Genomic DNA, 27,780 nt, shown 5'->3' with positions numbered 1-27,780 from the left:
CCCGCTCATCACGCCATCTGTAAACACACACACACACACACACACACACACACACACAGACAACCGCCCCTCCCTCCCCCTCCCCCCTTTGCTCACCCTAAAAAAAAAAGACACGGGAATCACCACTAAACACACACACACACACACACACACACACACACACACACACACACACACACACACACACACACACACACTCAGACCATTACACCACCAGCCCCATTCTCCCCCCCCTTCCTCCTCTCCCCACCCTCCCACAGCCATAGAGTCCTAAATAGGATACGAACGGCCCCCGGGTATCCTTCGCGGCCCCCCCCCGTGTCAGCTATGCGTGGGCGTCCCTCCGCGTTCCCTCGCCCGTGTAAAGGGAACTTGATGGCCCGTGAGCGGAAAATCACTTTGTATTTGTATTTCTCCTTCTGAGTCTTCGTGGCCCGATCCTCCTCCTCCTCCTCCTCCTCCTCTTCTTTTTCCTTCTCTTCCTCCGCCGACGACCCAGCTTCTTCTCCTCCTCCGACCCTGCTTCTTCCTCCTCCTCTTCCTCCTCTTCTTTTTCCTTCTCTTCCTCCACCAACGATTCTGCTTCTTCCTTCTCCTCCGATTCTGCTTCTTCCTCCTCCTCCTCCTCTTTTCCCTTCTCTTCCTCCACCGACGACTCTACTTCTTCTCCTCCTCCACCTCTGCTTCTTCCTCCTCCTCCTCTTCTTCTTTTCCCTTCTCTTCCTCCGCCGACGATTCAGCTTCTTCTCCTCCGACCCTGCTTCTTCCTCCTCCTCCTCTTCTTCTTTTCCCTTCTCTTCCTCCACCGACGATTCAGCTTCTTCCTCCTCCTCTTCCTTCCATATCCTCCGCCTCTGGTTACTGGTACTTCTTCCTCTTCTCTTTCTTGCGCCAATGCTTTGAGGAGGAGGAGGAGGAGGAGGAGGAGGAGGCTATCGCGGCTATCGTGTTTGTTGGTCTTCTTGATGTATCGTCGGTGATGGACCCTGAACGAGCTGCTTTTTTTTTCTTCCTTTTTTTTTGTCCGTTTCTGTTATTTATTAATGTTCCTTTTTTTTTGTCCTTCTTTTGTATTATTCTTGAGGGCTCTTGGTGGTGGTGGTGGTGGTGGTGAGGGTGGTGGTGGTGGTTGTGGTGGTGGTGGTATTTTCGCTTCGTTAATTTTCCCTTCCTCATCGTTGAAAGGTTTGGTGGTGGTGGTGGTGGTGGTGGTGGTGGTGGTGGTGATGGTGGTAGTGGTGGTGATGATGGTGGTGGTGGTGGTGGTGATGGTGTTGTTTTTATTGTTATTTTTTTCTTTAGTCCATCCTTTCCTTTTATATTTCTGATGATGTTTTCTGTTACTTTCCTCTTTTCCCTTTTCATTCTCTATCTTTTTCTTTTTACTTCTATTTCCCAGTTTTCCTTTTATGTAGAGTTCCCGTTTTCTCTTTTTTCTTCTTTTCTTTATTTTCCTCCTTTTTTTGTCTTCTTTTCGTAATGTTCGTCCGGTTATCGTGAAGAGTTGAAGAGGTTTCGACGAATTAATTTGGGGAGAGCTTTTTCATCTCTCTCTCTCTCTCTCTCTCTCTCTCTCTCTCTCTCTCTCTCTCTCTCTCTCTCTCTCTCTCTCTCTCTCTCTCTCTCTCTCTCCACCGTGGTTTAATAGCGAAATTAAACAATCAGTCAATGAGAGAAAATTGTTTTACAGGTTAAAGAAAGAACAAAGCACGCCCGAAAACATTAGACTTTATAATGATGCCAGGCGACGAGTAAAAAGACTAGTAGGTCAGGCAAAGCGTAGATACGAAGAAAATATTGCAGCCAACTGTAAAAATAATCCGAAATCTTTCTTTAGTTACATAAACAACAGAAAGGCGATCAAAAGTGGTATTGGACCTTTAACAAGCAGCGACGGTGCACTAGTGACTGACAGCCAACACATTGCAAACCTCTTAAACAATTACTTTTCCTCGGTGTTTAATACTAACAGTCTTCCTCTCGCTACCACCAACACCAGTACTATTGTAAATCTCGAGCATGCATTGCCTAATTTTGAAATAACAACCGATGAAGTCCTTAAAGCTCTCCATTCACTTAAACCAAATAAAAGTCCTGGACCTGACAAAGTATATCCAACTCTGCTGAAAGAAACAAAGAGCGAAATACTCTCCTCCCTCACAACCGTATTCAATATGTCCTTGCGACAAGGCATCGTACCTTCAGATTGGAAAAAGGCTAACGTGACACCGATTTTCAAGAAAGGAGACAAAAAAGTACCAGGTAATTACAGGCCCATTAGTCTAACTTCGGTTGTAGGTAAGCTACTTGAGGGCATAATTAGAGACAAAATTGTGAATTACCTTGAAAGCCACTCATTGATTGGGGACTCACAACATGGCTTCCGAAACAAAAGATCCTGCCTATCAAACCTATTAACCTTTTATAACGACCTCTTCTCTGTTTATGACGTAACCAAATCACTGGACGTAGTCTATCTTGATTTCCAGAAAGCGTTTGATAAAGTCCCGCATCATAAATTACTTTAAAAAATTAAAGCAAATAGGTATTGACGGTCAAGTAAACCAATGGATCGCGAATTGGTTGAGCAACAGACAACAAAGAGTAGTGATTGACGGATTTAACTCAGAGTGGGCGCCTGTCACTAGTGGCGTCCCTCAGGGCTCGGTCCTTGGCCCAGTGCTCTTCATTATTTACATCAACGACGTGGATGTTGGACTCAATAACCGCATTAGTAAATTTGCAGACGACACAAAGATTGGCAACTCGGTTCTCACTGACGAAGACAGGCAAAGCCTCCAAGAGGATTTGCACAAAATTTCAACTTGGTCGGATAGATGGGAGATGCCTTTAACGTAGACAAGTGCCAGGTCCTTCAAGTTGGAACGAGGAATAAGAAGTTCGAATACGAAATGCGCGGCGTTAAACTCAAAAGCGTTCAATGCGTCAAAGACTTGGGGGTCAAAATCGCGTCAAACCTCAAATTCTCACAGCAATGCACCGATGCAGCAAATAAAGCGAACAGAATGTTGGGCTTCATTAAAGAAACTTTGTATTCAAGAATAAAGATGTAATACTCGCTCTACAACAGTTTAGTCAGACCCCACTTGGAATATGCGGTACAGTTTTGGTCTCCCCACCATGCAAAGGATATTGCTAAATTAGAAGGTGTTCAGCGTCGGGCAACGAAAATGATCCCTTCCTTGCGCAACAAATCCTACGAAGAAAGGCTTTCTACCCTTAACATGTTCTCTCTTGAGAAACGTCGCCTCCGAGGAAAACTGATCGAATGTTTTAAAATACTTAATGGTTTCACGAATGTAGACAGATCAACATTGTTTATGATCGATGACACTTTGCGCACGAGGAACAATGGCGTAAAACTCAGATGTAGACAAGTAAATTCAGACTGCACCAAATTTTTCTTCACCAACGTTGTAGTGCGAGAATGGAATAAGCTTCCACCGTCAGTGGTCCAGTGTAACACGATTGACTCCTTCAAAAATAAGCTCGACCGTCACTTCCTTCAACTTAATGTCAACTAGAGTAGAAATGCAACGTTTTGGAGTCTTCTGATTAATGTAAAATCACTTAGGTTTAAGGACAGACCACCAAGTCTGGACCATGGGGTCTGTGTGGTCTGATTTTCTATGTAAATCTATCTATGTAAATCTCTCTCTCTCTCTCTCTCTCTCTCTCTCTCTCTCTCTCTCTCTCTCTCTCTCTCTCTCTCTCTCTCTCTCTCTCTCTCTCTCTCTCTCTCTCTCTCTCTCATCCCTATTTTTATTTTTTCATCCTTTTTGTCACTTTTTTTCTTTATTTCTTTATCTGTTTTTGTCTTTATTTATGTTTTTACGTCTGTCTTTGTCTATGTTTCTATCTATCTATCTATTTATCTATCTTATTCATTTTATCTGTGTGTATTTATGAATGTATGTATGTGTATGGATATGTGTGTGTATGTGTTTTCTGTGTCTGTCTATGTGATTCTGTGTATGTATGTATGTATGTATGTATGTATGTATGTATATGGGTGTGTGTGTCTTTGTTTCCCTGTATTTCTTTTCTTTTCTTTTCTTTTTCTTTCTCTCTCTCTCTCACACTTTATATACCTGCCCGCTGCCAGGTTTAGGGTGTTACATGGCTCCTCACCTTGATAGTGTATGTTGATTAGATCTTGTCACCACCCGCTCTCTCTCTCTCTCTCTCTCTCTCTCTCTCTCTCTCTCTCTCTCTCTCTCTCTCTCTCTCTCTCTCTCTCTCTCTCTCTCTCTCTCTCTCTCTCTCTCTCTCTCTCTCTCTCTCTCTCTCTCTCTCTCTTTTGGGATGTGAGGAGATTTACAACTGCCACCCTCTCTCCTGCTTTTTGATAGCTGTGTGTGTGTGTGTGTGTGTGTGTGTGTGTGTGTGTGTGTGTGTGTGTGTGTGTGTGTGTGATAATAATAATAATGAAAGTGTTAGGTAGTTGGGTTCTTCTCTCTCTCTCTCTCTCTCTCTCTCTCTCTCTCTCTCTCTCTCTCTCTCTCTCTCTCTCTCTCTCTCTCTCTCTCTCTCTCTCTCTCTCTCTCTCCTTATTTGCTGTCACGGTACGTTTTCCTTTATACATTTCCTTCACTCCTTTTATCACATTATTTCTCTCTCTCTCCTCTTTTTTTTTTCCCTTCCATTATAATTCTCGCATCTGTTCCTCCTTGTCTTCCCTCCCTTCACTGTATCTTCCCTCTCGTTTCTCTTTTTTTCCCTTTATTTAATCACTTGTCTCCCTTTCTCCTCCAGCTGTTCCATCTTCATCACCCTCCCTTTCATCACCTTTCCAAGCCCACCTGTATATTCTCAAGCTAATCAAGAATGCATTAAGACCTTACCTGTGAAGAAAAAGGTACATTGCCGGTTCTCGTTGGCTGTTGCGATGCTTTTAAAAATACCCAGCAGTGTGATCTTCTTTCCCCGTGTGTGTGTGTGTGTGTGTGTGTGTGTGTGTGTGTGTGTGTGTGTGTTGAACTAGATCCGGGTTTTGCGCGTCATGTTTAAAAGTCACCCCCCTAAAAAAAAAAAAAGGTAAAGAAAACGGGGGTCAGTGCAAAGTAGTCCACTGTTGTCTTTAGCTTCACGAGGCCTTTATTTTGGGGCCACTTCTGTGTCTTGCCCGCTGATAACACGACGGCTGGAAGACAAAGATCTGCCGGGCACTGGACAGGCGGAGTGACAGAGAGGGGGAGGTGGGGGAGAAGGAGGCGCTGGGAGGAGGAGAGAAGCAAGGAACGTGAGAGTGAAGGAGGGATTTGTAATGAAGAGAGGGACAGGCGGTGAGTTTGAGGAGAAGCAGGAGGAGGAAGAAGAAGAAGAAGAAGGATGGGTAATGAAGAATGAGGCTGCAAAGATGACGTGAAAATAAAGGAAATAAAGACAAATTTGAGAAAAGGAAATGATAATGGAAATGTTTGTAGAAGGCAAGATGATAATAGGTAATGGAAAGGGAAATGGGTAATGGAGAGATGGATAAAGAGGGGGATAGAAGAAGCGATTAGTGGAGAGAAGAGGGGGAGAGATAGGTCAGAATGCGGAGGAGAGATAACAAAGGAAAACGAAACTAAGCGAAAGGAGAGAAGAATGAAAGGGAACAGAAAACCAAAAAAAAACAAGAGAATGAAGAATACGGAGATAGAGAAATGTGAAAGAGAGAGAGAGAGAGAGAGAGAGAGAGAAGGCAAAACGAGGCAATACAAGGTGAGGTGAAGAAAATGGAGAAAGCAGAAGAGAGAAAAATAAAATAAAAAAGGATGGAGGAAGGGGATTAAATTAGAGGAGAAGGAGGAGGAGGAGGAGGAGGAGGAGGAGAGACGGGGGGTAGGAAGAAGCAAAGAGAGAGAGAGAGAGAGAGAGAGAGAGAGAGAAGGTGGAGGAGGTGGACAATGAGGCAGGTGAAACAAAAGAGGGTACAGGTGTCTTCCTTTGAGTGACAGAGAGGAGGAGGAGGAGGAGGAGGAGGAGGAGGAGGAACGTGCAAGGTAAAGAAGGGGATGATGAAGACAGCTCCCAAGACAATGACCTGAGGACTTAAGAGCATCCAAACCTCTTTAGGGCGAAGGAAGTGGACAGCGAAGGAGGATCATAAAAGGAAAACAAAAAAGGAGGTAAATTGAGAAGGTGACTTGAGGCGGAGACGGACCATAAAAGGAAGAAAGCAAGAGAATTAAAACACAAAGAGAAAACCTCGAAACAGAGAACAATAAGAGAAAATATGAGAACGCAGAAGAATCATAATTATAAGGAAAAGAAAATAGAGGTAACATTTGATGGTGACTGAAGAGTAAATGCCCAGAAAAAGGAAGAAAATAAGAAAATTGAGGGAAATTAAAAAAAGACTTCACTTTAGATAAAAAATAGCAGCAAAGAAAAATCGTACGAGGAAAGGAAAATAAAGAACAAGTAAACGATGAAAGAAAGAAAGAAATTAAGAATGAAAATAGCAAAGGTAAAATTCGAAGGTGATTCAAAGCATAGAAAAAAAAACACGAAGTAGAAATTAAGAAGGAATGGAAAACAGTTGCTAACAGACATAAATGATTCAGAAAATATGATAAAAAATTGGACAACGAAAGAGGATTATAAAAGGAAAAATAAAGTAACGTAGGAGTTGACCTGAGGCAGAGACCGTCCATAAAAAGGGGATTAAGTAAGAAGACAAATAAAGAAAAAATCAAGAAATAAAAGAATAACAAATGGAAAAATATTAAGAAAAGAAAATCGACAAAAAAGGAGGAAAACAGGAGAAATGAATGTAGAATTAGCGTGTAGCATTTATTTATCTTTATTTATTTTGTTTTAATTTATGTCCTTTTTTTTGTCCATCACCACAAAAAAAAAAACTCAAACGAAATTCTGCCTCAGAGTGTGTGATTTTTTGTACGTCTTTGTTGATATATGAGTGTTTGCATTTTATATTTGTTTTATTTAGTTATCTATTTTTCATTTATTTTCTCCATCAATCTGTCTTATATCATGAAACGGTAATAACAAAAAAAACTTCAAATTCACGCAACCCCGCCCGGAGAAACACTTATACAAAAATGAGGAGTGTGAGAAAGACAAGAAGAAAAGGAAGGAGAAAAAATAAAAATAAAGAAGAGAGAATGAAAAAAAAAAACTAAGGAAAACTGAATAATGAGAAATCTGAAAAAAAAAACCTTCGCGCTTCATCGGCCCCAACGATCGCTGGCTCCCGTTTTCTTTCACTCCGGCATCAAATAACGCGGAGCAGCTACACCCTCGATCGGACCCCCCTTCAACCCCCCCCCCACTCCCCCCTTAGCCAGGCCAGGTGAGGTGAGGTGAGCAGGGCCATTCACAGGTATCGGCGTGTAAAGTCTTGTTAAACTTATAGGCGTTCGTAGAATCATTAAGTAATACTACCTCTCTCTCTCTCTCTCTCTCTCTCTCTCTCTCTCTCTCTCTCTCTCTCTCTCTCTCTCTCTCTCTCTCTCTCTCTCTCTCTCTCTCTCTCTCTGACACTCAAAAACACGAATAAAACGAGAAATTAAAAGATGAATCATAAAAAAACAGGAAAATAATAGAAAAAACACATTATATAATTAACACACACACACACACACACACACACACACACACACACACACACACACACACACACAGACACACACACACAATAGCTCCGTATGACTTTGCTGGGAATGGCTTGCCCGACTTACTACAAGAGAGGGAGAGAGAGAGAGGGGGGGGGGGGGCAGGGCAAATAAATCCATCTAGCGGTCAAATTATACACAAGACCAGACCGAGCAAGCTGATGAAACGTACCGCTCTCTCTCTCTCTCTCTCTCTCTCTCTCTCTCTGGATGGATGGATGGGTGGAGGAGTGAGAGAGGAGGAGTTAACTAAAAGGAAAACGGGAGATGGGAAACAGACTAACAGACAGACAGGGGAATTAATCAAACAGACAAACACAGAAACTCACACAGACAGACAGACAGACACATTTTATAGCTAGAGGGACAAACAAACAGACAAACACACAGAGAAAGGTAGACTTGGAACCACACAGACGAACAGATGGGAAACACAGACAGACAGACAGTGGAATTAATTAGACAGACAAACACGGACACAGGAAAACACAGAAACACAGACAGACAGACAGACAGACACACATTTTATAGCTAGACAAACAGAGAAACACACAGAGAGCGGTAGACTTGGAACCACACAGACACACACATCCACACACACACAGCCTCACCGTTACAGACAGACAGACAGAGAGATAGACAGAGAGGGAGAGAGACGGGCTGTGAATAAAGAGAAAGGCAGACAGGGGATGAATTAGAGACAGAAACATATTTACACTAACAAAGGAGGAAGATAAAAGAAGATAGATAGGCGGACAGACAAGGGGAGGGGCACATAATGAGAGAGAGAGAGAGGGGGGATAATTCTTCAACCATATTCACTTTTTTTTCATTACTTTTTATATATTTTTTTTCATTTTTTTCTTATTTATTTTTTGTTTAGGTTGTTTTCATGTTTCTCTCTCTCTCTCTCCCTCTCTGTCTATCGATCTATCTATCTATCTATCTATCTATCTCCCTCCTTCCTTCCTTCCTTCCTTCCATCCCTCCTTCCTCCTCCTCCTCCTCCTTTATCAGCTCCACTTAACCGTGAAACTTATTTTTTTGTCCTCTCTCTCTCTCTCTCTCTCTCTCTCTCTCTCTCTCTCTCTCTCTCTCTCTCTCTCTCTCTCTCTCTCTCTCTCTCTCTCTCTCTCTCTCTCTCTCTCTCTCTCTCTCTCTCTCTCTCTCTCTCTCTCTCTCTCTCTCTCTCTCTCTCTCTCTCCTTTATTCTTTTTCCCTTCTTCCCTTTCTCCTCCAATCGCCTCGTGTTTGCCAGAAAGGGGGAAGGAGAGATGGAGGAAGAGAGGCAGAAGGAGAGGGACTTTTTACCTCCTCCTCCTCCTCCTCCTCCTCCTCTTCCTCTTTTTTCCTCCTCCTTTTTTGCTTCTTGCTTTCCCTCTCCTGTCTTTCCCTAGTCTTCCTTCTGTTATCTCTTCCTCTCCACATCCTCCACATCCTTCTCCCTCCTTATCTCCCTTCCTCCTGCTTATCTCTCCTCTTCCTCCTCCTCCTCTTGATTATCTATATTCCCCTCTTTATCCTCTCTGTCCATTCTCCTCTTTTCCTTCCATTTCCTTCTTCCTTTTCTCGTTTTTCCTCTTTTATATCTTCTATTTTATCCGTTTGTCTCCTTTTTATTCTCCCTTTTCTCATTTCCTTCATTCTAGTCTCATTCCCATTCTCTCTCCATTATCCTCCTCCTTCGTTTCTCTTTTCTCACATTTTCTTTCCCTTTCGTTATTTTGTTATGTCCTTCGTTTTAGTCTCCCTCCCTTTCTCTCTATGTCATCTTTATCATATCTTATCGATCTTCTCCTTTTCCTCTCCTTTCTTATCTTATTCTTATTTTCTTGTCTTTCATTTTGGCATTTCCTTGTCTCTAAATTATCCTTCCTTCCTTCTCTTCCTCCTCCTCCTTCTTTTCTTTCTCCGATTCCTTTCATTTCTTCCTTCCCTTCTAGTATCTCTCCTTTTCTTCTCCTCCTGTCCTCCTCCTCCTCCTCCTTCCCCCTTTTCTCCTCTTCTTTCATATCTTATCTCATTTTTAGCATTTTTCCTCTTCTTCTCATCCTGTCCTCCCCCTCCTCCTCCTCCTCCTCCTCCTCCTCCTCCTCCTCCTCCACCCCACCCCCCCTGTGTTAACGTTCGCCGGACAAGGTTTTCCATCGCCTTATCGCCGCTAAACGCCTATTCCCGGACAGACACCCCCTTCCCCAGCCCAGGTGAGCGGCGTGGGTGTGCAGGTAAGCGGCCACGCCCACACCTGCAAATTACCTGTGTCCCCGCGACGTTAACGACCGCGTAGACACATCGATAATCACTGAAAAATCCTTCGACGTATTTTTTTGTGTTTTTTTGTCTTTTTTTTGTGTGTCTTGGGAGTGACGGTTTAATAGCGACGAGTTGGGTTTGTGTCTGTCTGGTTTGTCTTGTTTTATTATTTTCTTTGTATTTTTTTTTCGTGTGTGTGTGTGTGTGTGTGTGTGTGTGTGTGTGTGTGTGTGTGTGTGTGTGTGTGTGTGTGTGTGTGTGTGTGTGTTTTGGGGACTGGGGGAAGGGGTGAGGAGGAGGAGGAGGAGGAGGGATCTTACAGCACAAACGCATTTATAAACATGGTAAAAATTCAGCCCTTTTTATTTATTTATTTATTTATTTTATTTTATTTATTTTCTTATGATCGCAAGTTTTTGGAAGTGTTTTGTCCTTGTCCTTATATGAGTTTGTCTGGGCACTGTTCACGGTACTTGGTTACTATATATTTCATTTCTTTTTTGTAGTTGCTTTCATTTATTTTCCCCCTTTCTTTCTTTATAGTGTCCCCTCAATTTCTTCCTTCTTTCTGTTATTGTTCTATGTATTGTCATTTTTCTTTCTGTACGGAGTTTTTTCCAAGTATTTTTTTTTTTTTCAGTCACAGAAATTTACGCGTAGTTGCTTCAAGTTTTTTCCCCTTCCTTTATACTGTCCCCTAATTTCTTCCTTCTTTCTGTTATTGTTCGTAGTATTGTCATTTATTTTCTGTATTTAGTCTTTTCTAAGTTTTTTTTTTTTTTTTTTTTTTTTTTTTTTTCAATCACAGAAATCTACGCAATGCAAAGTATACGAGAAATCTAATATCTCATCACATTTTTCATCACATCATCGGAGCGGCTTTTTCTCTCACTCAGCATCCTCCTCTGTAGCATCCCATAAAAAGAACTATTGTAAGAACGAGTTAACACATTCAAGAGCAATCACACATCTTAATACTCTCCTCTTCATCTTGTTTTCCTCACCCTGTCTTCCCCTAACATTAAGGAAGACATGTAGACCCAAACCTATACTCTCCCTATTTCCTATTTCCTATTTTGTTTCCCATTTCCTTTCGTTGCTTGTCATAATCATTGCTGTTCTTGTTTACTTCCAATTTCTCCACGTAGACTTAAATTTATACCATCTCCATATCAGTAAGTTTTCCTATTTTATCTACAATTTCCTTTCGTTGCTTCTCTCATAATCATTGCTGTTTTTGTTGTTTCCTTCACCATTTCTTCATGTAGACTTAAATTTATACCATACCTATAATTTTTCTTCATGTAGACTTAAATTTATACCATCCCTCTAACTCCTGTAACTCTTTTTTTGGAGCAGTGAGTAGCGGGCTTTTTTTCACATTTGTTTTCTTTTTTTTTATGCCCTTGACCACTCTGCTGTAAAAAAAAAAAAAAGTCCTGTTCTAGTTACCATTTCCTTAAGTACTGTCCCTCAAAATCATTTCTGTTCATCTATATATGTTTTTTCCCTTCCCCTTTTCTTCACATAGCATAAGAAAACGTAGACCCAACCCCTAACTCTCCCCATATCCTATTTTTTTTTTTTTTTTTTTTAGTTATCCACCATTTCCTTTAGTAATATCCCTTAAAATCATTTATGTTTATCTATCCAACTTTTTTTCCCTTCCCCTTTTCTTCACATAGCATAAGGAACCATGTAGAACCAACCCCTAACTCTCCCTATATCCTAGTTATCCACCATTTCCTTCAGTAATGTCTCTTAAAACCATTTATGTTCATCTATCCATGTTTTTTTTTCCTTCCCCATTTTTTTCACATAGCATAAGGAAACATGTAGACCTAATCCCTAACTCTCCCTATATCCTATTTTTTTTTAGAGTTATCCACCATTTCCTTTAGTAATGTCCCTTAAAATCATTTCTGTTTATCTATCCAACTTTTTTCCCTTCCCCATTTCCTCACATAGCATAAGGAAACATGTAGACCTAATCCCTAACTCTCCCTATATCCTATTTTTTTAGAGTTATCCACCATTTCCTTTAGTAATGTCCCTTAAAATCATTTCTGTTTATCTATCCAACTTTTTTCCCTTCCCCATTTCCTCACATAGCATAAGGAAACGTAGACCCAACCCCTAACTCTCCCTGTATCCTATTTATTCATCATTTCCTCGTCGCGTCTCTTTCACACCTTAGTCATGTTGAGGAGGCGTGGCTCAGACCCTCCGTTCACCCACATACCTCCTGGCCCCCGTTCGACCCCCACCGCGCCACCTGGCCCCACCTGGACGCCACTAACGGACCCGCGAGCCACCCCCACACAAGGTTCGTCTCGGCCAGGTGTTCCCGGGTGTGTTGGGTCCTGTAGCGTATACCTGAGCTGTACCCCGGGCGGCCTGTCTTGTCCCTACCTGAGGCTTGGATTGGGCTGAGCTACCTGGTGATGGGCTGCGCTGTGGGCTTATGCTGTGTGTGCTTCCCTTCCCTTCCTTTTCCCTGTCTTCCCCTCTTCTACCTTCCTTTTCCCTATGTCAAAGCTTCCCCTCTCTATCCTTCCATTCCTACTTCTTTCCCTCTTCCATCCTTTTCCTTCCTCAGTTCTGTTCTCTTCCATTTCATTCTCCATTTTCCTCTTTCCATCTGCTCTTCTCTTCCACTCTCCCCTCTCCTCCCCTCTGCCAAGCCTTTCCTTCCTCCACTCTATCCTCCCTTCACATCCCTTCTCTCCTCTACCACCCCTCCTCTTCAGTCCCTTCCCTTCTCCCTTTTCTCTTACCCCATTTCCTATCTTCTCCCTTTACTCCTTCACGGATACAGAGATTAAAAGAAGATACAAGGAGACCTATTATTGAATGCTGGTTTTGATTATAATTGTCGAGTGAAAAAAAAATAAGAAAAAAATGAGAGATAGGTGACGTATGTATTTGTATGTATGTATGTATGTATGTATGTATGTATGTACGTAACAAAGGGATGTTCTGTGTGTGTCCCTCACCCTAAAATCCCTCCCTTTATCACCCTTTACCTCCCCTCTTCCCCCCTTCCTCCTCCTCCCTTCCTCCTCCTCCTCCTCCCCTCTTTCCCTCCTAAAAATAGTGTTTATAGTTCCCTCCATTAGAGATTCCTTCCTCCTCCTCCTCTCCTCCTCTCCCCCTCCTCCTCCTCCCCCTCCTCCTCCTCCTCCTCCTCCTCCTCCTCCTCTAAAAATGGTGTTTTATTGGTTAAAATGTTGCCAATGCTTTTTCGTTTTTTTTTTTTTTCTAAAGGGAAGTTTGTGTAAAGTTTTTTTTTGTTGTTGTTTTTCTCAGTTTTATTGTTTTATTGTTTTTCGAAGAGGCGTTGCGTGGTGTTGTTGATGTTGCTGCTGTGGTTGTTGTTGCGCTTGTTGTTGTTCGTTTGTTTGGTGTTGTTGTTTTTTTGTGATTTGCTTCCTTGTACACTTGTTTGAGATGTTAGTTTTTTCCTTCGTTTCTTTCCTTCCCTCCTTCCCTCCTTCCTTTCCCTTTTTCTTTTCTTTTTTTATTATTTATTTTTTTCCATCTTGTCCTCTTCCTTCACTCCCATCTCTGCCATATTGTTTTTTTCTTTCTTTCCTTCCTTCCTTCCTTCCTTCTTTCCTCTTTCCCTTTCGTTTTTGTTATTTATTCTTTCAATTTTATCGTCTTCCTTCACTCCCATCTCTGCCATATTGTTATTTTCTTTCCTTCCTTCCTTCCTTCCTTTCCTTTCCTTCCTTCCTTCCTTCCTTCCTTCCTTCCTTTCCTTTCTTCCTTCTTTCCTTCCTTCCTTCCTTCCTTTCCTTCCTTCCTTCCTTCTTTCCTTCCTTTCCTTTCCTTCCTTCCTTCCTTCCTTCCCTTCACTACACTTCACCCATATTCTCTCTCCCCTTCTCCCCTTCAAGTCTCCCCTTCCCATCATTACCCAACCTGACCCAGTATCTCCCCAACTCTAACGCCCTTCACTTAATTCCTCCCCTTCTTCCTCTCCCCTTTTCCCATCACCCCTTCTCCCCCCTTCCTCCCCTCCCCATCTCAACCTAACCCAGTCGAGTCCCTTCACTTCCCATCCTTACACTGTCTCTCCCCTGCTCTAATTCTCTACACTCCATTCCTCCCCTTCCTTCCTCTCCCCGCTTTTCCCATCACCCCTTCTCCCCCCTTCCTCCCCTCTCCATCTCAACCTAACCCAGTCGAGTCCCTTCACTTCCCATCCTTACACTGTCTCCCCAGCTCTAATGCTCTACACTTCATTCCTCCCCTTCCTTCCTCTCCCCGCTTTTCCCATCACCCCTTCTCCCCTATTCCTCCCTTCCCATCTCAACCTAACCCATCCCATTCCCTCCTCTTTCCATCCTTACTCTGCCTCTCCCCAACTCACTAACGCCCTACATATCAACCCTCCCCTTCCCTCCTCTCCCCTCTCCCTTCCCATCTCAACCTAACCCATCCCATTCCCTCCTCTCCCCATCCTTACATGTCCTACCCCTCATTCCTCCCTCTCCCTCCTCCTCCCTTCCTCCCCTTATCACCCCCCCCCCTCCCCCATCTCCGCCAGAGTAGGTAACATAACGAGCTCAGAACAACGCGTCTAAATTAGCGCTCCACCTAACGAACGCGACTATCGCCCCATTTGCTTAATCAATACCATTGACTACTAATAATATGTTATACTAATTAGCAGGAACAGCCCCGCACCAAGACGCTAAGCGGAGGCCGAGGCGGGGGACGATTCTGAGCCTTAGGGACGGGGGTGTTAGGGTGGGTTTTGAGGGTCCTGGAGATGGTACATAAGGTGGTTTTCTCGTCACGTGGTTGAGGAAATTTGCAAAAACAACTTCGTCTTTTACTCCAAACTACCGCCCTGTCAATTATCCTTCCCCTCGCTCCCATCTGGCCCCCTCTCTCTCTCCCTCTCTCTCTCTTATCTCCTTTCCCCTCCTTTCCCTTTCCCTTTTTTCCTCTCTCCTTCACTTCCTCTCCCCCTTCTCTTCCTTTTTTCCTCTCCTTTCCTCTTTCACTTTTTTTCCCTCTCCTTTTTCTTAATTTCCTCTTTCCCTCATCCTTCCCTCTTTTCCTCTCCTTTTCCCTCCCCTGCTCTTTCCTTCTACCTCCTTCTTTTTCCCTTCCTCTCCTTTTTTATCTCCTCCTCCTGTCCCTTTTCCTCCCCTAACCTTCTTCCCTCCTTTCCTCCTTTCCCTCCTTTCCCCTCTTCTTCTTTCCTTTCTTCCTCTACCCCTCCTCCTTCATCCCCTTTCCCCTTATACATCCCTCTTTTCCCCTCCTTTTTCTTCTTTTCCTCTTTTCCTCATCCTTTTCCCTCCCCTGTTCTTTTCCTCTTCCTCCTAGTCTTCCCCCTCTTTTTCCTTCCATCTCTCTCTCCCTCCAACTTTCCCTCCCTTTTCCTTCCACCCCTCTTTCATGCTCTCCTCCTCCCCCATTCCCCCCCCCCCCCCATCAAGGCCCAGTGAGGAGAGCCATCTGTATTGTCATGGTGATCTTTCCCCCCTCAGAGGCCGGAAGGAGTCGATTCAGGACGGACTCAAGTAAAAAAAAGCCCCAAATAGAAAGTCCAGTCTCACGAAATTCGGGGGTTGATTGGGTTGGTTTGGTTGTTCAGTTAGTGAGGTTGATTTGGTTGTTTGCTTTGTTTGCTTTGGTTGATTTGCTTGGTTGATTCTCCTATAATTCCTTCCCCTTCTGTCTCTCTCCGGCATATGGCCACAGATGTTGCGCCGACTAAACGAAACTTTCCAACTTTTCCTATTCCCCTGCTTCAGTTTCCCCTCCATTTTCCTTTTTTTTTTTCATTCTTTCCTCTTTTTTTGTATTATTTTTTTTTCTTTCCTTGTCTCTCCTTTTTCTCCTCTGTCTCTCCTCTTCCTCCTTCTCTCTTCTCTTCCTTCTAATTCTTCCCTTTTCTTCTCTTCCTCATTATCTTTCTTCATCTTTCCTCACCCTCTTCATCTTCCTTCCCTTCTCTTTCTTCCTCTCAGTACCTCTCCTCCTCCTCCTCCTCCTCCTCCTCCTCCTCCTCCTCCTCTTCTTCTTCTTTCTTCTTCTTCTTCTTCTTCTTCTTCTTCTTCTTCTTCCTCCTCCTCCTCCTCCTCCTATTACCCTCCCTATTATCTCCACCTACTTTACCTCCCTCTCTCTCCCCCTTCTCCCCATTTCCATACATCTCCCCTCACCCTCCTCCTCCTCTTCTTCCTCTTCCTCCTCCTCACCACCCTTCTTACCCCTACCCCCACTCCCCCCTCTTCCCCTACCTCCCACCACCCGCCCTCTTTCCTCCCCCCTCCCCAGCTCTTCTCCCCTCCCTCCCCCTCCCCCTCCCCCCCTAAGTCCCAAGGGGTGTAACTGGGGTGATTAGAATGTCAAGTTACGATTCTGAGGGAGAGAATGGAAGGGAGGAGGAGGAGGAGGAGGAGGAGGAGGAGGAGGAGAGGAAGGAGGAGGAGAATAGTGCACAGGAAGAGTAGATAAAGAGGGAGAGGAAAAGAGGAGACGGAGAAAAGGAAGAAGTAAAAGGAGGAGATGAAAGAAGATAAAGAAAGGGATTGAAGAAAAGGAAGAAAAAAGATTAAGAAAAGAAAAAAAATGAGAAAAAGTGGAGGAGAAGAGGATAGAAGGAGAGGCATAGAAGAGGAAGAGGTGGAAGAAGAAGAAAACGAAGGGAAGAAAGACAAAGACAATCGGTTTAAAGAGGAATAGAAAGCAAAGAGAAGGAGACTGAAAAAAAAGACTAGAGGAAAAACAGGAAGTGAGGAAAAAAATATAAAAAAGAAGAAAATCGAAAAAATGAGAAAAATAACAATAGAAGAAAGAAAATGACTAAGAAAATCGGTTTAAAATGAATAGAAAGCAAAGAAAAGGAGAGCGAAAAAAAGATGAGAGGAAAAACAGGAAGTGAGGAAAAGAAATATAAAAAAAGAAGAAAACGAAAACGAAAAAAAATAACAAGAGAAGAAAAAAAATTGACCAAGAAAATCGGTTTAAAAAGAATAGAAAGCAAAGAAAAGGGGAGTGAAAAAAAGGAAGTGAGGAAAAAATCGAAAAAATGAGAAAAAAATAAGAGAAGAAAAAAAAACTGAACTGTCGTGGAATAAGAATAACATGATAATCAGAAGAAAAGAAGACTGGATAATTGTGAGGCTTAGAAGATGATGAAGAAAATTAGGAGCTCAGAGGAATAAGAAGAAAGATAAGCAGGAGTAAGTTGAAAAGAGGACATGTAAGGAGACGGATAATAATTGTGATCACAGAGAGAGATGATAACGAGGGAATTAGCCAACAAGAGGAAGAGAAAATGGAGATGAGGAGAAGAAGATAACTGGAAGAAAGAAAGGAAAACGAAAAAGAAGAAGAAAAGAAGAAAAAGCAGGAGTGTGAGGTGTTAGGGGAAACGTGATAAAAAACGAGGAAAATAGAATGAAAAGTAAAATAAAAGAAATAAGGAATAAGAAATATGCAATCATAAATAAAGAGAGAAAAAAGAAAACAACAAAATGAAAAATAAGAAGAACAAGAACGATAGAACAATAGACTGAGGAAATTGGGAGAAAAAATGAAGGAGAAAGAAGAAGAAAACGAAGAAGAAGAAGGAAAGGAAACTGAGCTATTATCCAAAATATGAAAAAAGAGAAGAAAGAAGAAGAAGAAGGCAAGGAAACAGCCATTATCCAAAACATGAAAAAAAGAGAAAAGACAAAGAAAAGGAAAATAAAGGAATATAGAATCAAAAACAGCCAAGCGTCAAAAAAAAAGGAAAACTACAAAACGAATAAATATGAGAAGAACAAGAAGAAGAAGAACACGAAGAGGAAGAACAATAATAACAGTGGGAAGAAGAACAAGAAAATAACATCTCCAAATTTTAAATACACGCGATTAATTGAAGCGGAAAATAACAGGAAAACAAAAATAAAGGAAAAAAATAGATAAAGGAGATTTTTGGGGGTAAATATTCGGTCCATTAACAATAGTGAAGATAATGACTCGTTAACTTTGGGTACGAGAGAGAAACAAATTAATTAAGCAGAACAACATTGGAAGTTTGAACGTAAAGAGAGAGTTACAAATAGATACAGAGAAACTAGAGAAAAAACAATACAGAAAACAAAAACAGAGAGAGAGAGAGAGAGAGAGAGAGAGAGAGAGAGAGGAACAAATAGCTCGGAAGAAGGACAGCGAGGGAAACAGGATCGAGACAGGAACGAGACAGACAGCCATAAGTCAGGATGTCGAGGAAGAGGACAGGAGGAAAAGCGAAAGCAACAACAGGAGGAGGAGGAAGAGGAGGAGGAGGAGGAGGAGGAGGAGGAAGCTTGTGCCCAATAACTCTCCTCTTGCTAAATGCTGAGACACTTTTTGGCTGGAGTGATTAATGTTGTGGTGTGTGTGTGTGTGTGTGTGTGTGTGTGTGTGTGTGTGTGTGTGTGTGTGTGTGTGTTTATCGTTCTTCTGTATATCCATTTTTTTTCTTATTTTGTCTTTATTTTTTGAGTTTGTGTTTGTTTTATCGTTTTTCTTTTCTTTTTTTCTTCTTTTTCCTCTCTTCCTTTTGTTTTCCTTATTCCCTGTTTCTTCATCCTCTTCTACCCATCATTATCCTTTTCTCTCTCCTTTTTCATCCTTCTTCCTACCTCTCCCTACTTTTCCTCCACTCCTTCCTCCTCCTCTTGTCCCTCTCCTCCTCCTCCTCTTTCTCCATCTTCCACCTTTCCTCTCCCTCCCCCTGTCCCATTTTTCCTTTCCTTTTCTCCCACTCCCTCCCCTTCTTCCTTCCTTCCGTCTCTCTCCCCATTCTTCCATTCCTCCCCTCCTTTTCACCTTTCTTTTCCTCCTCTTCTCCTCTCTCCTTCTCCTCTTTCTCTCCTACCACCTTTCCTCCCTTCCTTGCCCCAGTGTTCCTGTCCTTCCTTCCCATACCTTCTCCTTCCTTCCTTCCTTCCCTTTCTCTCTCCCCATTCTCCCTTTCCTCCACCTCCCCTTCCACCCTTCTATTTCTCCACTTCTCCCTCCCACAAGCTTCCTATCAACCCCTCCTTTTCCTCCTACAACCTCTCCTCCCCCTCCCCCCTCCTCCTCCCCCAGTCACACACGCCCTCCTCCCCCGTGGTCACGCTCACCTGGGGCGCGTCACCTCCCCAGCAGGAGTCCCCAGCGGGGGTCCTAGGAGTCCTTTGAGTCCTTATTGTGTTGCGTCAGATGAGGGTTGTCCTTCTCCCCACCCCTCCCCCCGCCCCCCCGCCCCCTCCCCCCTTCTTCAGTGTCATCGTTGTCTTTGTGGGGGGAAGGGGGAGGGAGGGAGGGAGGGAAGGGGGGGAGACGGAGAGGCTTCATAAGGGAGATAGTAATGGAAGGAAAGGAGAAAAGAGAGTAAATGAAAGGAAAGGAAAAGGAGGAAAGAGAAGGGAACAGAATAGAAGGGAAGAGAGGAAAGAAGAGTTAAATAAAGGAAAAGTAGAAGAAAGGAGGGAAGGGGGGGAGAGGGAGAGGCTTCAGAAGGGAGATAGCAATGGAAGGAAAAGAGAGATGAGGAGAGAATTGATAACAGAAATAAAGGAAGAGAAGAAGATGGACGGAGAGAAGGAGAGGAGATGAAGGATAACATGATGTATAGGATTCAGTGAGCGAAGGAGGAAAGGATACGGAAGGAAGGATATTGGAATTGTAGGAGGCAGTGACATAAGGGAGTGAAGGAAACTGCCAGGGAGTAAAGGGAGAGGATGTAGGACTCTAGGACTCTGAAGGAGGCTTAGGAGAGAAGCATAGAGATGAAGGAGGCTTGCAAAGGATGTAAAATGGAGGCAAGGGTTAGGAAATGAAGGACAAGGGAGAGGAAGTAAAGGGGGAGGAGAAAGGGATGCAGCGGGGTGACAAGTAGGCGGCTGGAAGAGGGAGTGGGAGGGTGAGGGCGTGGGAGGGTGTGACAAGGCGTGGGAGAGGGGCGAGGGGGGTGCTTTGTCCCTGCTGTGCCCCCCTGTGCTGGCGTGTGCGGGGCAGCTGGCGGGGCATACGGGGCTCACTGACGGGTTTAATTAGTCCAGGTGACGGGACGGGGCGGCCAGGTAACCCGTGAAGGTAGACGCGACTTACCTATAAATTGCTTGTTTGTGAGTTACCTGTCTGTCTGTTTTACCTGTTTTCTCTGTCTCCGTTATTCTCTTGTATCTTTTCTTTGTTTTCTTCTCCTGTTTTCTTTCCTCTTCCTCTTCTTCTTGCCTTCTTTCCTCTCTTCCTTTCCTCTTTTGCTCAGGTCCTTCCTTCACCCTTCTCCTCTTCCTTCCTTCCTTCCTTCTTTCCTCCTTTTCGTTTCTCCTCCTCCTCTTCCTATTTCTCCTTGCCTTTATCTTCCTCCTCTTCCCAGTCCTTATCTTCCTCCTCCTCCTCCTGTCTCCTCCTCTTTGACTCTTCCTCATATCTTCTTCCTCTTCGTCGTCCCCTTTCTGTTCCTGATCCTCCTCTTCCTCTTTCTCCTTCTCCTCTTTACTTTGTTCCCTGCTTCTCTTTTCTTCCTCTTCCTTCCTCCTCCTCCTCTTACTCCCGTTATTTCTATTTTTATTTCTACATCTCATTTTCTTCTTCTTCTTCTTCTTCTTCTTCTTCTTCTTACGCTTTACTCTTTTCACCGTCCTCCTGTTTTTCCTCCTCCAGTTCCTTGTACTTAAAATAGCACTGTTCTTTGCTTCCTCCTCCTCCTCCTCCTCCTCCTCCTCCTCCTCCTGACCACATTATAGTCACAGCAACTAAGCAAAATGACAAAAAAGGCCCTTCTCTTCTCCTCTTTCTCCTCCTCCTCCTCCTCCTCCTGAAGAATTGAGTGAACATTGCAAAAAAAGGAAAAAAGAGGAAATTATATATGTGTCAGAGGGGACTTGATACCCTCCCTATCAAAGCGTTAAGAAAGTGGAGATAGAAGAAGATAAAAAAGATTAGAAGATGTGAAGGGGAGGAAAATCTTGATGCTGTTGGTGTTTGTTGTTGTTGTTGTTGTTATTATTATTATTATTATTATTGTTGTTGTTGTTGTTGTTGTTGTTGATGGTGGTGGTATTCTTCTTTTTGTTCTTCTTCTTCTTCTTCGTCTTCTTCTTCCTCTTCTTCTTGCATTTGTTTGTATCCTAATATTTTTTTTTTTTGCCGTGAAAGGAAGAAAGGAAATTAAGAAAAACAAGATTAGGAAATACAGAAAAAACTGCCTCTTATCCTCGTTATTTGTTGTTGGTGTTGTGAAAGAAGATGTGGAGTTTAATAGGAAAAAAAAAGCAAGCGAGGAAACTTGAATATGCTCGTGTCCAGATACATTAAACCAACACACACACACACACACACACACACACACACACACACACACACACACACACACACACACACACACAGAAATGAGCACACGCAGAAGGTTTCTTTGTTGAGAGAGAGAGAGAGAGAGAGAGAGAGAGAGACTACAGTCGAAAGTGGATGATTTGCTCTATATAACAACACTAATAAGATGAAAAAACAAAAGAAGAAAAAAAGAAAAGAAAACACAAAAAGCCATCAGAGAAGCGCTATCGAGAGAGATATAGAGACGTCTTTACCCAGCACATGTGTTTTTGATATTAAGCGAAAGGAAGACCCAGAAAGGAGTCTCAAGATCCGCCATTATCACGGAGGAGGAGGAATGTGAGGAGGAGGAGGAGGAGGAGGAGGAGGAGGAGGAGGAGGAGGAGAGATAACGAATGAAGGAAGAGGAGAGAGAAATTCGAGATAGGTTTATGGAGGCTGAGGAAGAAGGTAGTGATGCTGGAGGAGGAGGAAGAGGAGGAGGAGGAGGAGGAGGAGGAGGAGATAGCTAAAGGAAGGAGGAGACGAGACTTGCTAATCACAGACGGAGAGAAAGGAAATGGAGATGAATGGAGAGAGAGAGAGAGAGAGAGAGAGAGGCCAACACATATTTTACTATTTTCTTTATTCTTTTTATTAATTTTGCTTGGTTTTTTTTTCTTATTCTCCTAAAATACGAAAAAAATCGCCGTAATATTGATAACTAACGTGTATTTTTTTTCTTATTCGTGTTGTTGTTGTTGTTGTTGTTGTTGTTGTTGTTTACGATTATGCAGACGAAGGGAAAGAAGAAAGGCACAACAAATTTTAATAAAGAGGAGAAATTAGCACAAAGGAAGATGAACAAGTAAAAGAGAGGAAAAAGACAAAATAAACAAGAGAGAGAGAGAGAGTATTTAATTGCAATATGTAAGATTTAAAATAAATAAAGAAAAGAGAGAGAGAGAGAAGAAGAATACTGAGAAAATGGAAGAATTCGAGGTGATGAGGAGAGTGAGGAGGAGGAGGAGGAGGAGGAGGAGGAGGAGGAGGAGGAGGAGGAGGAGGAGGATGTCTGCTTGGTCTCGTGAGTCTGGTTAAGTCTGTGTTTTTCTCATTAACTGCACACCAGCTCTCCCTCCTCCTCCTCCTCCTCCTCCTCCTTATCCTCCTCCTCCTCCTCCTCCTTCCTTCCTCATCTCTCCTTCACAAACCATCCCTTCCTTCATATCTTCCTCCGCCATCCTCCTTCTGTCTGTCTCCACTCCTCCTCCTCCTCCTCCTCCTCCTCCTCCTCCTCCTCCTCCTCCTCCTCCTCAGTTGCCATTTCCCTCTTTACTAATTTCGTGACTTATATTATAGTTCCCCCTCAGCCTCCCCTCCCCCTCCCCCCTTCTCCCCTGGCGGCCATTAGAAGCATCACCTTATCTTATCTTCTCAGCATCAATCATCTTTTTTATATTTTACTTTTTTACTTTTGTACATTTTTTAATTTTTTTTATCTTGTGTGTTTGGAAAGGAATCGCAGCTTAGCCCTTTCCGTTTTCTGTTGAAGTAAATTATGACAGACTGAAGTATTTGTTTTTTTTTTATTTATTTATATTGTCGTTAGTTTTATTTTAGTGTGTGTGTGTGTGTGTGTGTGTGTGTGTGTGTGTGTGTGTGTGTGTGTGTTTTTATTTGTGTTGTTTTATTCCTTGGCTTAGACTTTAATGGCAAATGTTATGAAATCTTAACTGTGAACGCATTTAAACACACACACACACACACTCTCTCTCTAAGGATCTTTGTTGGTGGTCTATCTTAGCCTCCTCCTCCTCATCCTCCTCCGCCTACTCCTCCTACTGTTCCTCTTCCATCTTCTGCAACAAATCATATACAAGGTGTCAAATTTCGTTCTCCTCCTCCTCCTCCTCCTCCTCCTCCTCCTCCTCCTCCTCTTCGTCCACACATTCCTCCCCATCCTACTGCTTTCCTGTGAGAATTCAAATGATGACGATGATGAAAAATAATATTACTTCTTTCTTTATTTCGATTTTAATGATAACGAAGTATAACCTGATGATAATGATGGTGATGATGACGATAATGATGATGATGATGACTGCCGACTAATGATGTATGCTCACTATCACCACCACCACCATCATCACCATCATCATCACTACATAGATAATATTAAACAGAAGAGGAAGAAAATAGACCAACATTCCTTCATCACAATCATCACAATCATCATCCTATTCAACACTCGACATTCCTTTTCTTCTTACGAATACCCCATTTTCCATAACCTCCTCCTCCTCCTCCTCCCGTTTATGTGAAATTTGAGCCCCTTCAAAGCCCACATCAAACTGTCCTGCTGGCAATTGCAAGGCGGAAGGGAAGGGAAACTCAACACCAATTCACGAGGCAATAATTGAGTCCCCCATTAATAGGACTGAGTGGGGGTCCCGTCGCCCGTTTTTTGTTTGTCCGGAATTATAATGATCTTGTTTGTCGTTAATCATTAGTGGTCGTGGTAGTAGTAGTAGTAGTAGTAGTAGTAGTGGTAGTGGTAGTTTTTGTTAAGCACTCCTTCCCTCATCCCATTTTCTATCAGTTCCTTCTCTTTATTTTTTCCCCTTCTTCTGTTTCTTCTTGTATGTTTATTTTTGTTTCCTCTTCTTATCCCCTGTTTTCTCTTCCTTTCTCTTCCTGTTTCGCTTTTTTCTGCATTTCTTTTCCTTGTTTTCTTTCCTCCTCCTCCCTTTTCTTCCTTCTCTTTTTTTCCCTTCTGTTTCCTCTTGTACCTTTATCTTTCTTTCATCTTCTAATTCCCCTGTTTTCTCTTCCTTTCTCCTCCGGTTTCACTTCTTTTCCTTGTTTTCTTTCCTCCTCTTTCTCCCTCTTCTTCCTTCTCTACTTTCCCTTCACACTCATATTCTTTTTCTTCTTCTCCCTCTTTTCTCTTTCTCTCCTTCATCCTTTCCCCCTCTTTTCCTCCTCGTTTTCCTGCTTCTCTTACTCTCTTCTCCCTCTTTCCCTTTATCCTCTTATCCCCCTCTTCTCTCCCTTTCAGTCTCCTTGTTCTCCTCTTCACTTCATCTCCTCTCTCCTTATCCTTCTCCCTCTTTTTTTCCTCATTTCCTTCTCCCTTTCTCCTTTCCAACCTCTTCCTCCTTCCCCTTCCTTCTCCTCCTCCTCCTCCTCCTCCTCCTCACCCAAACTTTGATAACTACTTCGCGCCTTCTACTACCACTAATACTACTAAGTCTACATCTATTACTACTTAAACTACTATAACCATTACTGCTACTACCTCTACTACTACTTCTACTACTACTACTTCTGATAATGATGGTGATTCTGGCTTGTTCTTAACCGCATTGTGTGTGTGTGTTTGTAAGAGGGATTGATGAGGAGGATAAAAGGGGAGAAAGAGGTATAGGGCGTGACTGAGAGAGAGAGAGAGAGAGAGAGAGAGAGAGAGAGAGAGAGTACTTAGGGTCGTGACTTGACAAACAAATGGCGGATCAGCGCAAGAGGAACAGAGAAGAAATTAATTAAAATCTTGATGTTTTTTAATGGGATTGTGTCAGAGAGAGAGAGAGAGAGATGATAAATATAACTCCCATCATTTATACATATCATTTTCATCTATTTTTTCTTATATATATTTTTTTCTGTATTTTAATTCCTTCATCGTTTGCGTATTGAAATATCTTATGTCTCCTGATCTTTGTAATTTTTTTTTGGTATTAGTTTTTTTTTTTTTTTAATATTTCATGCAAAACAAAAAATACATGTGCTTCGTTATTTTCTCCGTATCTTGTGTATTATCTTTGCTAACTTATTGTCACTGTGAAATACAATAAGATAACCGTAATACCTGTTCTTCATTATCTTTATGTTACTGTTCTTTGCTGTAACTACTCTCTCCATAAGAAACTTGAGAAATATATGTAGAGTTGCACAGTTTCATTCATTTACATATATAATTTTCCTTACTACATAAAAAATCGTCAAACACAAACATTTTTCAACCTTTTCTGCATATTCATTTCCCTTTCCACGTATTCGCAACTCGAGAAATAGTGAAATAAAACCTAAATCAACACGTTCCTATATCGGCGCCTTTCCCCTGAGTCCCACGCGGCCGCTGCACAATAGACGACAGAACGGCAATAGGCGAACAAAAGGTGACGCCCAGAGAGGATCCGATCGCCTTACCACAGCCCCGACACGCCGACCAATCACAGCTACTCGAACCTCCTCATGATCCTCCTCCTCCTCCTCCTCCTCCTCCCAGTCATAACTACTCAAATCCTGCCTTTCATTCCTCCTCCTCCTCCTCCTCCTTGTCCTCCTCCTCCTCCTCCATCATAGGGTTTAATCTTCTCTCCACTTCCTCACTTCCGTTCCGTCGATCCTTTGTTTTTTTTTTTTTTTACCTTGTGGTCTGTTGCGGTTCTTTGTGGTTTTGGAATCTTTGAGGACTATAGTATTTTGTTTTTTGTTGTTGTTTATTTATTTATTTATTTACTTATTTTGTATGTAAGTTTGTTTGTCTTGAATGGATGAGGAAGAGTCTTGGTGTTTTTTTTTTTTTTTTATGCATATCACACAACAAAATAATGAAGCACAAATTATACATTCTAAAATATATATAAAGATTGATATTAGAGCACATTGTTATTCGTCTAATTCAAATTCTTTTTCCCTATTAATATTTCTGAGATTTAATTTCTATACTATCTAACAACATCATTTTTCTATCACAAAGATATTCACCAACTTCATTAAAATTTCCTACATTTGTAATATTTTCCAACTTCATTTCTTATCTCTAATATTTTCCGAACTTCATTTCTTGTCTTTAATATTTCACCAGCTTCATTTCCTTCTCTAATATTTCCCCAACTTCATTTCTTTGTGTCTAATATTTCCCGAACTTCATTTCTTTCTCTCTAATATTCCCCAACTTCATTTCTTTGTCTAAATTTCTCTATCACAATAACATTTCCCGAACTTCCCTCTTAACATGTATCCTAACTTGATTTCATGGTCTTAATTTCACCTCCTTACCTTCATTTCCTCGTCAATCACTAGAAATAACAAGGTCCTTTCAATACGTTCCCATTCCGTTCCTTTCAGCAATCCTCAACAACCTTTATCCTGCAGTTTCCTCTATTTCACCTTTTCCTTCACAATACAACTCAATCGCTTAACCTATTCCTACCTACAGACAGACAGACCTTTCAACACACGAACGAGAGAGAGAGAGAGAGAGAGAGAGAGAGAGAGAGAGAAATAGATAGTTAGAGGGAATAGTTAGAGATAGATAAATAGAAAATAGAGATAGATAGGAAAAACAGAGATAGAGATACAAAGAATAAAGGTGAATAGAAAGAAAAGATAGAAAGAAAAGTGATAGAACGAATAGAGATGGATAGATAAATTAATAGATAAATATAGAGAGAGAAGGAATAGACTTGGATAGATAGATTGACAGATAAACAGAGAGAGAGAGAGAGAGAAAAGAAGGCAATAAGTCAACCCCGCAGACCCGTTTTCAATCTTTTCAGGCGGCTTCGAGGGGGGACCGTAACAATAATATATCACAGGTTAATTACGCGAAGGAAGTGGCGGGGCGGAAGGCGGGCGGCGCGGCTCAAAGCGAAGGAAGTTGCGTATAATGGGCCGATGCGTAATTTGTCCGCGTCATTAAGAGCGGCTATTGTGTGCGTAAAGCGACTGTGCGTAGAGCGAGGGTGGTCATACATACATTGATAGATACTTACATACATACATACATACATACACACATACACGAACGCTCTTGCCCTCTTTCCTTCCTTCCTTTATTTCGCGGATGAGTACACACACACACACACACACACACACACACACACATGCACACATACATATTTTTTTTCCTTTTTTTTTGTCCTCTTTTTCTACCTCTTTAAACATAGATCCACTTTTTAATCGCCTTCAGTTCTTCTAGTTTTACATACATACATACATACATACATACATACATACATACATAGTTTAAAGTGTTTACATGTATACATTCATGGATAACGAACTCAGGAACAAACTTTCTCTTAGTACTTTCCTTTTTTTCTTTTCTTTTTGTCTCCTTATACCGTAAAAATAATAAGTATAAGTAGATAGTTAATATAGTACAGCAATTAGCAAAGCAAACAAAAGCTTATGATGTTTTTAAATGCTTTCTTTCTTTCCTCTTCCTTCCATCTTTCCTTTCTTCTTCAACCTCTTCCAAATAGTAACAAAAATAAACACTAATAATATAACCTAATAATGACAGGACAGCGACACCGACTCCCTGCGGTTCGAAGCTTCATTCAAGGTGACACACTGAACCCTCGAAACGAACCCTTGAAGCCTCGAATCACATAAATCAATAAAAAAGAGTGAAAAGCAAAATTAATATTCAATAATAAAAAAAAAATCACATATCACGACTGAGACACTTCGACAGGCGGAAAGTTTATTAACAGCGCGTGAATACTGATAATGAGAGAGAGAGAGAGAGAATGCAAAAGTGCTATTAGAATCTGATTATTGATTG

At 42.1% G+C, this 27,780-nt stretch overlaps 1 protein-coding gene across 1 annotated transcript in view; it reads left to right on the top strand.

The window, feature by feature from the left end:
* Nucleotides 1–27,780, top strand: part of LOC126990187 (uncharacterized protein DDB_G0288805-like) — a 140,766-nt gene that overhangs the window by 105,070 nt on the left and 7,916 nt on the right. The window contains exon 5 of the mRNA XM_050848736.1: nt 12,094–12,222. Coding sequence (XP_050704693.1) covers nt 12,094–12,222 — 129 coding nt within the window. The remainder of the gene's footprint in view (nt 1–12,093; nt 12,223–27,780) is intronic.

Source organism: Eriocheir sinensis, unplaced genomic scaffold (genome assembly GCF_024679095.1).
Source record: "Eriocheir sinensis breed Jianghai 21 unplaced genomic scaffold, ASM2467909v1 Scaffold148, whole genome shotgun sequence".
Taxonomy (NCBI): domain Eukaryota; kingdom Metazoa; phylum Arthropoda; class Malacostraca; order Decapoda; family Varunidae; genus Eriocheir; species Eriocheir sinensis.
Note: the sequence above shows the minus strand (reverse complement) of the source record. Positions and strands in the feature narration are given on the sequence as shown.